General features: G+C 47.7%; 1 protein-coding gene across 1 annotated transcript in view; it reads right to left on the bottom strand.

Moving 5' to 3' along the window:
- The window catches only part of CRIM1 (cysteine rich transmembrane BMP regulator 1), a 204,455-nt gene extending 195,157 nt beyond the window's left edge, over positions 1-9,298 (bottom strand). The window contains exon 1 of the mRNA XM_043468318.1: positions 8,854-9,298. Coding sequence (XP_043324253.1) covers positions 8,854-9,184 — 331 coding nt within the window. The 5' untranslated portion in view covers positions 9,185-9,298. The remainder of the gene's footprint in view (positions 1-8,853) is intronic.
- Between the last annotated feature and the right edge of the window lie 3,888 nt (positions 9,299-13,186).

Genomic DNA, 13,186 nt, shown 5'->3' with positions numbered 1-13,186 from the left:
TAAAATACCATTTAACGCACTTCCATGAGTCCATATGCCATCCATATTAACATAGGTCACCTTTTAAAAAAAATACTAATTTGAAATAGCTATGTGGAAGTAAGCATTCAAACCACAAAATAGAGCAGATGGCCACATTCTCTGAAGCACTAAAGGAACTGAGAATTACAATCATACTGGATCAAACCTATGAAGGTGCTTTTGGTACAGAGACCCTCAACTCATACCCCTCATTCTTGGGGATTCACTGTCCCTTTCTCTCTGACAAACATCAAGAGGCCATAATTGTCAGAATCCCCTGTTAAAGAGATTTAGTTAAGTGTAGTCAATCCACAAAGCAGAAATTTTCTTTTAACTTATACAGAGAAAAAGCTAACAAATTAGAGAGAGAGAGGACAAAAAATAGAATGGAAATTGGAATATTAACTATCTTTTTCAGTACCAGGTACTCTACTGGCCATTACACATATTTTTGTGTGTCTATGCATGTATATACATAACATACATACATGTAATCATATATATATTTAATACATGTAATAATTCTCTCCAACCTTCACTGTAATTACTTGATAAAAGCTATTACTATTCCATTTTCACAGGTAAGGAAACTGAAACTCAAAACAGTTGAGCAAACTGGTGGCTTACAGTTGAACACAGCTGATTTAAACACAGGTCTGCCTGGCCTCAAGGCCTACTTTCCCCCTACCACACATTGCACAGATGAGTGAGGAGGTGGATGGAGGGGAAGAGATCCCCTCAGGCCTGGCTTGCTGCTGCACCCCCCTAAATCCTTCTGAGTAGTCAAAGGTGGAGTTGGGGCCCCTCTTAGCTGCCCCTGAGATGCCCAGCACTTCCTAGCTCAGGCCTTACTAGCTGTAAATTATTGTCTTGGGCTACAACAGATGGTCCCAGTTTTTGCTGTCTACCTTCAGACCACAGCCTTTGTGAAAGTCGGGCCCCTTTCTCATTTATTTTGGTTGAAAACTAATTATTACACAGGTCTTACTATTATATCCATACTCATGCTATATACTTTACATGCACTATCTTTCTATTTCAAGTGTGATCCTGAGACCAGCAGCATTGGCATCACCTGGGAGTTTACTGGAACTGCGGACTGTCTGGCCCTATCCAGACCTACTGCATTGGAACCTGCATGCTTAATGAGGTCCCTAGGTGATTTGTGTGCACATTAGCATTTCAAAGGCACAGTTTTATCTCATTTAATCCTTAGAGCAAATATAGGTGGTTCTTGTCACTATTAACAGCCGGGGGAACTCAAGCTTAGAGACAGTAAGTGGTATCACGAAGACCAGAGCTTCAGCAGCTGCTCAGTAAATACTTACGGGCAGAGGAGAGCCGGGAAACAGGTGGGGCTGCAAAAAGAATGGAGGAATGGCCTGGCCGAACGCCTGACCTCTGGTTTTGCCTCGTTTGCACCTACTTCGGGGACAAGTGAGACTGTGGCCCCTTTGCAGGTGAGCTGCAGCTCTACAAGCTGTTTCTTCTGCTCAAGCCAGGCCAAACCCCATGTTGACCGCCAGTGTGGACACTGCAGGAGCTAGGAGCAAAATCTTCCAGAATACGATGTGACGGAAGATGCACACTGCTAGTAAGTGTGAGTTCAGGTGTTCCCCCTTCCCCAAATATTAGTCCACAGACAAATGGTTAAATTTATGGTTCCTACAACCTGTGGCACCTAGTGGCAAAGAACTGCCTGCCAATGCAGGGGACACAAGAGACGTAGGTTCAATCCTCTGGGTTGGGAAGATCCCCTGGAGGAGAGCATGGCAACCCACTGCAGTATTCTTGCCTGGGGAAGCCCATGAACAGAGGAGCCTGGAGGGCTACAGCCCATTAGGGTCAGAACCCTCCCTTCTCTATTTTTACTCCAAATATACAATTTTTACAGAAACTATTTAGACCAAATATAATAAATGGGCATCAGGAGGAAAGGTAGCAAATAGCTTCAGAGGCCTTTTAAGTTTTTTAACTCCATGAATTTATGGTGTCGGGATACGAGGGGACCTGAATTCAATAATAATCTGCTCCCTTTCTAAGAGTCCAAACTCCTTAACCACCAGTGATGAAATACTCAGATGGCTGAGGGTTAAACAGAACAAGAGAATGAGCCCGTATCAGATTATTTTACTTCTACTGCTTAGTAGCTTTGTAGTCCTTAAGTGTTTACCACGTGCAGCCGTTGTTTTAAGTGCTTCACAGGGTTCCCTGAGTCCTTATAGAAACCCTATTGTTAACCCCACTAAACAGAGGAGAAAATGTAGATGCACAGAAGCAGAGTGTAGATTTGACCCCAGAAACCAAGTTTCTAACCATTACACTCTTGGATCAAGATATAAGTATTTCTCACAAGGAATTAATTGGGCTTGGGAGAGGGAGATAAGGAATTGAACCCTGTTCACTTAGTAACTACAGAAGAAAAAGGAACCTCTTTATTTTTATTTTTTAATGTGGGCCCCAAATGAACCACTGTTTACCTTGAGGGCATTCTTAAGAATAGTTCATCACATCTCTGCCCTGTCCGGAAGACCAATGAGGTCTTATCCAAACTTGGGAGGTTTTCCATGATTTGATCAGACTAACTGGCCAGGACAAGCAGCAGAGAGTGGTGAAATCAGGAGATGCTGATAAATAGACAGTTCTCAGTTCATTGCCGACGCTCACCTGCCTAGCAGAACAAGCTAGAACAAAGAGAGAAGTGCTCCCAAAACAAAGTGCCACTTTGAACAACAGCTGGTAGAGCGTTAAGAATGCAGCCTCATTCTCAAACATGCTGGGAGGCACTCTTGATACCCATCACAAGAACACTGAGAATGGGTAGGATCCCTTCCCCATTCCCCACCGAAACAGAGTTCTTACTCAGGCTTCCGTACCTTATTGGACCTTGAATTCTCCTTTTCAGCTTTGCCACCTGAGCCTGAAAAGATCACCTCAGATCCTGCGATTCCTACAACAAATTTTAACCACATATCTCACTCACCAACTAATCATATACCGACCCGAGAAATCACTTCTACTTGGCTTGAACTTATTTATGAAGTAGACTTTTGAAGGTCTTGCCTCATTCTTTATCTTGATTATAAGAGGGGCTAGAGTACGGATCAGGTCTGAGAGGTCCCCAGGCTTCCCAGCTCCCCCTCCTCCCCTGCCGCCCCAGGAGAAAGCCTTGTACAGAGTAAATCAATGAATGAGTGATTGATTTCTATGCAGAGACAAGCCAGAACTTTAAAAATTCAGCTTTGGAGAATTCAATCTCTGAGAAGGAAGGATTTCAGTTTGTTATTCATTCATGCTTGGCTAGTCCACTGTTTCTTCCTCAGATAATTAATTGAGCTTTGCTGGGGTGTCTCCAAAACCCTCATCCTGCATGTGCCCTGTGGAACACAGTGTCACAGGAACCTGCTTCAAATGTATTTACCTTCCATTCATTTTACCATCATCTACCTAATGGTATTTACACACAAAAGCAGCACTGCCATCTCTCATGTTAATGCCATCTCTCCTGTTAGCTGGTGCATGTTAGCCTGAACGACGTTAAACACACCCACATTTTTCAGGAATTTCACAATTAATGTCTGGAATGTGCTTTGGATTATTCTTCAAAGGATGACATAGTTGCCCTAAGATGAATTCGGTTTTTTCCCCTTCTCCCATTTGTCATTCTTTAGTCCTCCCACTCCATTATCTTTTGGGGCCATCTGTTTTATCTGTTTTCCCCCAACTTTGTAATTCCTGCCCCATGCTTCCCTGAAGCATCCCCCTGTTCATCCAGATCATCACATTTTAAGCCATAAACACAGAAACCTGTACCACATTGCTAGTTCTCCAGGCCAGAATACTGGAGTGGGTAGCCTTTCCCTTCTCCAGGGGATTTTCCAAACCCAGGGATCAAACCCAGGTCTTGCAGTTCAGATTGCAAGCGGAATGCATTGCAGGCAGATTCTTTACCAGCTGAACCACAAGGGAAGCCCAGTAACTCCCACAACTGGTTGTAACGCCCAAATTCTAAGAATTATTCAGATGGTTTTCTTCATAAATTAATAATATTACAGTAAATTTACCTGTATGTTCATCATGGCACTTGTAGAGTAAATGCGTGTTAATGGCAGCAAGATCCCCAGATTTGCTATTTTTGCCCTTCCAGGGCTATGCCACACATCTGCCCCTTGCCAAGTGTTTTGTGTGACTGAACTAACTCCTCGACGACAGTGAGGGTTCTGTAAGCTTGAGAGTCAAAATCAAAGTCATGAAGTCCTGTCATTTGAATATGTGCAGTGAATAGACTCTCCACATTTTGTCAATATTTACTCTGGGAGGAACTAATTATTTCCTTGTTTACTTACATTGGTTCCTCTTCCCATGCCGTATTAAGGTGATTTCATAGGCCCTCTGATTGCTTCTATCTCTGGCATCTAAGAACCTTACCTAAAGACTTTTGGATGGAAACTGAAACACCTTCCTCAAAAACAAGGAGCTATGGGTGTTTTCATTTTTCTAACATCAGTACAAGAATATTAACTCTGCCCATCCCCTCTTCTATTTAACTGGTAAAAACCCAAATCCATGGACTCTTTAACTGTGACTCCTACATTACAGATGGATGAGAGGAGATCTATGGCTGGTGTACAACCAACTGGTTTGATTTGTTCCCTGGCCTCCTAGAGCCTGTTCCCTAGGCCTCACCTCAGATCCTCCACAAACTTTCTTCCAAGGAGTCGTCATCTCCAGTGAGTGAAAAGAAACCATAACCTTCTAACGTCAACAGTTTCAGAAAACATTCCATTCTCTGCTGGGAATACCCACCCCACATCCTTGGTTTTACTTACTGCCCCGTGAGAAGTGGGTGGAAAGAAAAGTTAAAATACCTGGGGGAAATCAAAGGAGGATTGAGTTTTGAAAGAGACAGTTCTTACATGGCAGAGGTGAAAACAGTTCCATTCCATAAACACGAACCACTGAGTAAACAGTCACCAGGTGGGAAAAGAGTGCTTCTCTGTGACGGGGATCGCCTGGCTCTAATGCAAAGTTCTCAGAGCAAAGCAATCTACAGTGTCCCCTAGGTTCCTCAGCACTCTGCCCTCACGACCTGTCAATCCTAAGCCATCGCTGCTAGTTTCCTTACTTAGAGAAGGGTGGTCATGCTCCCCATGCTCCCCACCCACCCCTTCCTTACAGAAGCATACAATACGGGTCCACAGAAGAGGAAAAACGGACCTCACCCCTTGTCTGAAACATAAACCTCACTGGCCAATCAAAACATTCTTCCTAGAAAATCTTATTTGAATATTTTTTCAAAACTGTCTTTCATCTCCCAAAGAGGTCTCCCACCCCTCCCTCAGGAGTTCAGACTACAAACTTATTTCTATGGCTTCTAGGCGATTTACCTAGAGGCAGGCACCCTAACCAAGGAGCAGGTCACTTAGGAAGCTGCAAAGGGCAACAAGAAGACTCACTGAGTCAGTGGAAATGGGAAAGGGATCTTCCCAGGAGCCAGAAAGCACAGAGTAGAAAAATGGAGGTATCTGGCTCTCTGCTCAACTTTAAATATAGATATAGCCAAAGATTTTTTTTTTTAAAGGAACAAGTATGTCAGGATTTACTTAGTTAACAGTCTAAATGATGCTGAAAAGAAGTCCAGGTGTATGTGTCACATGATTCACTCTTCACATCATTTAGTCTTTTCAGAAAATATTTTTCCCTCAGTGTTCTTTCTATGGAAAAAACTGTTCTTCCATGTACTCAATGCACATTCACTGAGAGCCTACTATGAGCCAGTATGCCTTAAAAACCTAAGGCAGGGAGCCACAATTTGGAAGGGGTCCATTTCAGACCCTACTTTATCTACTCACTTTGTGAACTGAAGTTAAAAACCTGATTTTTTTTTCCTCTCATAAAGCCAATATGGGGAGTGATATAAATAAAAATTACTGCAAGTTGGCAGATAGAGCGATGTAATTTGTATTTAAATTATGTCATCGAAAACAGGTTAGTCATGATAACATTTCTATACTATGCAATATGTTTCCCTCAGTATAGTCAGTTAAACAAGTTTCAAAAGAGTTTTCATTAACAGATACAACCAGTAGGGGTCATTTTAGTGCAAAAATTGCAGCAAAAGACTTCCTCATGAACAAAATGTATCAATTTCTATTTGTTAGTTATGATAATTATGCACAAATTTCTGAATAAAAATGGAAACTGAGGGAAACACTGGCCATTGAGAAATTTTTTGCCAACTAAGAGAAAAACAAGAGAATGTCAGCATCCTCTAGGGTAATTACTGCCATAGAATGACTCCTTTAATTCTTAAAAAGGAGGAAGAAAAAAGGCCACTCACTTATCTTGTTTTCCATAAATCTTGTAATCACGTGAAAATTCTTGAAATTTTAGACACCCTATTGAAATAGCTGTCTAAATACATTCATCATGCTAGGTAACACTGTCCTTTCTCCTTTGGGTTCATAGATTGCAACCTAATTGCTGCTTTTAGAGTTCTATAAAAAAATAAAGTAAAAAAAATGCCCTGAGCACACCATTTTGGTAGCTGAAAACAGGCTGGCTAGATGCAAAGTGTTGTTAAAGAACACTCAATGTGATATCATCATGCCAATAAATACTTCCAAGCATTTTCAAGACTAATACCAAGTGTGTAGAGTGTTAACAGAAGAAACGAAGCTATTGAGGGATCACCTCATTTCAGAGGAATAAAAGGCTCACCAACAAACTGCCAAAATAACTCTATACTATGACACCAGGATACTGGTGCCAAAGCACTTGATTAGCGTGAATGTTCCCTGAACTCCACATTTCCTTCACCAGAAATCCATCATGAAGTAACAAAACAAAGGTTAGAATCTTTAGAACCTTCCCAAGTCCTTCTCAGAGCACAGCAGTTTCCACCACATTTAACCTTGTTTCAGGGTGCTTGTTCTTTTCAGATTTATGGGAGGCTGGCTTAAGTAAATTACACACTCCAAGTAGCAGGGTTCAAAGCTACATCTTTTGGTCCAACTCATTCAGAATTCCCAAAGTCAAACACATAAAATTGTATCAGAAGTTAATCTCCTGGCCATTTTTCTTGTGAGAAATAAAAACAAGTTATACAGTGGGATTTAACACCAGGTGAGAGGCTTTTGTACTTGAGGTAAACAAACTCTTTATAATCCAATGTCCTCAGGGTGCATCGATGCACTTCCCGCACGAATTCCCTTCACTCATTACTGCCCACTAGCTTCCAAACCAGAAAGACCATCCTGATTTTCCAAAACTGTCCAAACTTTAAAACCTGCCTGGTGGCTCAGTGGTAAAGAACCCGCCGGCCAATGCAGGAGACGCAGGTTCCATCCCTGGGTCGGGAAGATCCCCTGGAGGAGGAAATGGCAAGCCACTCCAGTATTCTTGCCTGGGAAATCCCATGGACAGAGGCGCCTGGCGGGCTATAGTCCAGGGGGGTCTCAAAAAAGTGGGGCAGGACTGAGTCACTAAACAACAATAATCAACAAGCATGCATGTATGTAAAGAGAATCACAGAATGGAAGCCTTTCAGCAGACCCTTAAGGCATTTACTTCCTTTCTCAGTTTCCCAGCACAATAAACAGACACAAAGAAAGATGCTTCAGAATAAACCGCTCCCTGGTCTCGGGCGCGCAGGCTGTGAGTATAGAGGAAGACAGGAGCAGCGGCGCCTGTCCCTCCTCCGCCCCTCCAGAGTAAGGCTGCTGCGCGCTGCTCGCACACCAAGGATGCCCCAGAACCGCATCACCGCCCCAACGCCAGCCCGAGCAGGGATCCTACGTTTCACTGGTGCTCACTATTTGGCATTAGCCAAATAAAAAGAACTCACTGCATCGCTCTAGACCCCAAACCTGACCAGGCACCCCGAGGCCGGCGGGCAGGGCTGAAGGCCAACACCCATTAACAGTGATTCTCCCAAGGAGGAGGGCTCCGCTAACCCAATCCTTCTCCTTCCATCAGACACCATGGTGCACAGTACTTCACTGGAGAAACCAGCAGAACAATCCCCGTTATTAAACACACAAAAAGAACAAGCAACACGACTGGAAAGACGCGGATATCTGATCTTAAAAAGCAGCCACTAATAGTAGAGAAACAACTTTTCACTCCTAGGTGCAAGCCCCCCGCCCGCTCCCCCCGTCCCCCCTTCATTCAAGAGAGAAAGCCTTTGACCGCTTTCAATAGGCAAATAAATGAGTAACCACCGTCTGTAACTTCCCCTGGGCTGACATATTCCGGAGCTGAAACTGATTTATATGCGCAGGAGGAGGAAGGGGGTGAAGGAAAAGCGCAAGGAAAAAATAATACAAGAGTCACACAGGGAGTGTGAGCTGGAGACACGTCTCCTCCGCCAGCAGAAAATGGACTTGAGTGGACGCGGTGCAGCACTCGCTTCCACGCTGCGCTATGCGGGGAGGGCGGCAGGGGCCCTACTCCCCGAGGGGCTCGCTAGAGCCTCCGCAGTGCCCCCTGCCCGCGGCGCCCCCACCTCCGGGCGCACAGCCCGGCCACTCCACCCAACCCCAACCCGATGGGCCACACGTGTGCGCGTCTGTGCGCGGCCGGGGGCGATCTCCCACTAGCCGGCCCCCACCCACGCAGCCCAACCTCTCCAGCGGCTGGCCAGGCATCCGGGGGAAGCAGCGAGCTGGGAACCCAGGGACGCGGGGCTCACTCCGGGGGGTGGCGGGCGCCCCTCCTTTCCGAAGAGCCCTCTCTCCTCAGGAAAGTCTCGGCCAAACTTTGTTCGGCGCCACCATCGCCGAGGGGCCGGCGCGGGCCAGGTGGGAGGGGGCCCGCGGCGGGCGGCCGTACCTTCGCAGACGCCCACTTCGTACTCGGTGATGGAGTCGCCATTGAGCGGGGGGCGGATGACACAGCGCAGCCCCCGGTCGCAGGCTCCATGGAGCCCGTAGGCGCCGCCGCAGCTCTCGTTTCTCTGGCGGGCGCACATGTAGCAGCAGCCGCAGAAGCCCTGCACGATGCTCCCGGGGCAGCTCTTGGGCTCTTCGCACTTGGACTCGTCGCAGGGCAGGCAGACCAGCGCCCGGGTGCCGGAGCGCGCCAGCAGCAGCAACAGCCCCAGCAGCGAGACCAGGAGGTGCCCGCAGCCGGCCAGCCCCCTGCCCCCCGCCACCAAGTACATCCTCCTGCGCCGCCGCCGCCTCCTCCTCGCAGCCGGGCCGGGAGCGGGGCGGGCGCCCTCCCCTGCGCGGGGCACACGCGCCGCCGCCGCCGCACCCGCAGCCCGCGGTCCTCGCCGCCCCCCTCGGGGCCCCCGGGGCGCGCCTCCCCTCGCGGGGCGAGGCCCCCGCTCCCTCTGCGGGCCGCGCCGACCCGGAGCCCACTAGCGTTGGCGCCAGCAGTGGCTTCCCCTCCTCCTCCTCCTCCCGGGAGGGAGGGGGAAAAAAGAAAAAAAGTTTCCTCCCGGCAGCTCCGGTTCAACCCAAACTTCTGGCGGCGGCGGCGGCTGCGCTCGGCTCCGGCCCCGGCTGGCGGCGCCTCCTCCCTCTCTCCTCCTCCGCGTCGGCCGACCCCGCGGCGGCGGTGGTTGTGGCGGCGGCAGCGGCGCAGCCTCCGGGCCGGTCCCCGCCTCCCGAGCCGCCGAGTGGGCGCGGTGGCGCAGCAGAAGGTCCGCGGCGTCCGCTCCGCGCGCCCGGCTCGCCTCACTCCTGCGCCGCTCCTCCGGGCGCTTGTTTATGGCTCGAGCCTCCGCCGCTCGGGCTGCGCCCTCCCCCATCCTACCTCATCCCCCAACCCGCGCCCCCCCCGCCCCGCGCCGCGCGCCGCTCATTGGCTGCCCCCCCACCCCCTGGCCCGGCCGGCCCCCTCCCCCTCCTCCGCCCTCCCTCCCCGGCGGCCGGGCCCTTCCTCCCTCGCACGCCTCCTCCTCCTCCCCCTCCTCCCCCTCCGCCTCACCGAGCCCGGCGCACCGAGCCGGCCCTGCGGCCGAGTCTTCGCGCGCCTCTCCCGCTCCGGCATCGCCGGCGCGCTGCGGCTCGGGCGCACCGGCGAGCTACGAGAGTCGCGGCGTCCCCGAGAGCCCGTCAGCCTTCGGGGCCGCCGTGGCTGACTTGGGAGTCCCGAGGGCGAAGCAGCTGCACCTCCGGGAAACGCTTTGAGCTCGGAGAGTGGCGGGGAACCTGGAGCTCGGGGCGGAGGGGAAGGCTGCAGCCCTTGGCTGGGGCGCCCGCCGGATCGAGACCCGGGAAAGGGAAGCAAAACGCATGGAACCTCTGCAAGACTGGATGAGAATCCATCTTCCACTCCAGCTGGGAATAGACTTTGTAAAAGATATTATGTAATGGAGTCTCGGAACGCTCGAGACGCCTCCAGCGAAGCTGCTGGTGAATTAATTCAGTGCTTTAAAAGGTCTAGGTAAATATTCCGGAGGATAGGAGGGAAGACTGTTGGGGGCCGCTGTAGCTGGAGTGCGTTTTAGCTGTCCACATCCTGGTGTATTTTGTCACTCTGCCGTCTGTGCCGAAGTGCTTCATTAAAGGAGGGGGCGGGTGGAAAGTAGAGGTGAATTTTCCTCCCTTGAGTAAGGCCGAATTGGATTACTGAAGCCCCTTGACATGACTAGACCTGCATATCTCATGCATCATTAATGTCATCTGTCATTGCCCCCTTTTCCCCAAGGTGGTGGACAAAAGTGGTTTTTAATTTTTTCATTTTCTGTGAATGTGCTAATAAACAAGATGTTCTTTGTGTTAAGCCAGGTAAAGAAGCAGCTGAAGTGGTGCAGAATGCATCGTCTGGGGGTTGTTTCTCATCTATAGCTGTCAGAAAAAGCATCTCGAAGTGATAGGCTCTGTAATGGCCCACCATTCACAGGGTGTGTTACAGGGTCAATGAAATTAGTGAATTAACAGAAAGTGACTAGGATCAGTTCCGGGGGAAAAGAAAAATCAGATCTTGTGGCCGGTGTGAGATGGGAATGGCCTGCCGACCTTTTGATCCAAGATGGTCTGGCTGCAGGAAGGTGGCAGCCAAGTGGATCTGAAAATCCTGACTAATGAACCCAAAGTTATAGCAGGGCAGTGTAAGGAGAAAAGAAACAAAGATGCCTTTGAAATCTTCTGTTTGCGGAACAAATTTATACTTCTTATAAACATTTTGATTTAACCACTCTAATCCTGAATGGAAAAGCCAAAGGTACCAGTGGAATATTCCCCAGTCACTGGAATCAGAAAATGAAACATTTCTCCAATCATAGTTCTTTGTCCTGAGAAGGGGAAGAGGCTCATTAATTATCACTGATTATCAGCAGTGGAAAGTGGGGAGTGAGCATACCATTTTCTGAAAGCATTTAAAGAGCTGTTGAGATGACTCCTTTCCAGGGATGTTGTAGAGACAGTTCCTTCCTTGTGTAGGAGGTCAGGTTAGATGATCTCCAAAGGACCTCATACCCTAACGTTCTATAATTATAAGTATTAAGTGGTAAAATCATTTCAGGTATGCTTGATATTCCATTAGCAAAATCCAAGAACAATAAAACATACAACGCTGTTAAACATGATTGTTTCTTGGACCCCAACAAGGCACCAGTACTCCACCGTGGGATTTGCCAACAAGCTGTCATCATTGAGCTGTGTTAAAAGGCCCTTTCCACTCTTGCAGAGGAGGTTATCTATATTTCTGTTCAAATGCAAGTATAAAGACGTTATTAAAATGTAGCAGATAACATTGTAGGACTTAAGAGGAAAAGCCAAGGTCAGGTGATGGAAAAAAAAATACAGAAGTGAGAAAGCTACTGTAGTTGAAAGAAAAGAGAATCATTGCCATGGTCTTGCTTTTATGTTTGTTTATTTTTAAAGGCAATATATTAGAGAAACCTAGAGATTGAACACAAGCAAGGGACATTGTTCCTGGGATTCCAGAGGTAGAACCTTCTGGAAGGTAGATCAACACAGGTGATAGTCTGACTCCTCATAGGCATTGAAGTCAAATGTACACTAATTTGGGTGTAACAGCTGAGAAAATTCCTTACACATGGTCCTTTACCCTAGCTTTAATAGAGAAACAAGAGAGAAAACAAGCATAGTTCCTTAAAGCCTGCAACTAGTGGCAAATAAGAAACCTGCAAGGGCCCGGCAGCTTATCTGAAACAGGGTGTAAAGTAGGAGCTCAGTTATGAAATAGCCATTTCCTCTCTGGGATCCAGGAGAGACAGTAGGTGGCCAGAAGCCAAGGCGATGAGATTGGGGCTCAGACACAAAAGGATTCCCTCATCTTCAGAAACCAGACTAAGGATTCAGAAGAGAGATTAGGTGGGCCCAACGTGGTGACAACTGGGGGTCAAGGGAGAGAGGGAACTGGCGGGGATTATAGAGACCCTGACAGGCATGTACAAATATGAGAGTTAGAAGTGTACATGGAATATGATTTAATGCCTCCTGGGAAGAGTCTTGAGCTTATTCCCTTAGCTGTTCTATAGCATTTTGTAATCGCCTCTGCTTACATTTATCATGTTATATATATAGATAAAATATGTAAATAAATATGTTGTAATATAAACCTTTCTCTAGACAGTTCTGATTCACCCCCATTAGATTGTCGCTCATTGGAGAGGCCAGAACTTCTAAGAACGCATGCGTACAGGGGTGGCAGAGGAATGGAAGAATTACAGACAAAAGGGTGTTTGAACTTTTCCATCTGTCACCCTTCTCTCTAGATTTTAGGAAATGCCTCTTTACAGAAAGCACTTGAAAGGGCTGGTGGGGAAGGAGAGAGTCTTCTAAACCGGGGTGGGGTGGGTTTTCAACCGAACAGGTCTGAAAGGAAAAGGAGTCAAGAGTATGCGGCTGATAGACTTCTGGAAGAAGAGACAGTCCGCCCTCTATTGGCCGATGCGGGGGTTGGAGGGGAGGGGTTTGCTACATCGTTGAAAATGACTGAGAATCCAAGTGCCCATTTGGGGGCCTAACAGCAAGTGGAAATGAGATGGTAATAGCCAGACCTAGTGTTAGGGCCCTCCTCCCTAGATACAGTGTCTATCTAGCCTAGCCTCTCTACTGTAGTCAGTTCTGGGAAGATGCTGTGCGGATTTTCTGTTCTTGAGACGAAAATAGAAATATAGAAGTTATCTTTTGAGTCAGACACACAGACTCTTAGAATTGAGTTGTGGAAAGTCTCGTTTTATAAA

Source organism: Cervus canadensis, chromosome 5, assembly GCF_019320065.1.
Source record: "Cervus canadensis isolate Bull #8, Minnesota chromosome 5, ASM1932006v1, whole genome shotgun sequence".
Classification (NCBI taxonomy): Eukaryota; Metazoa; Chordata; class Mammalia; order Artiodactyla; family Cervidae; genus Cervus; species Cervus canadensis.
The sequence above is the reverse complement of the archived record's forward strand: the minus strand, read 5'-3'. Positions and strand labels throughout refer to the sequence as shown.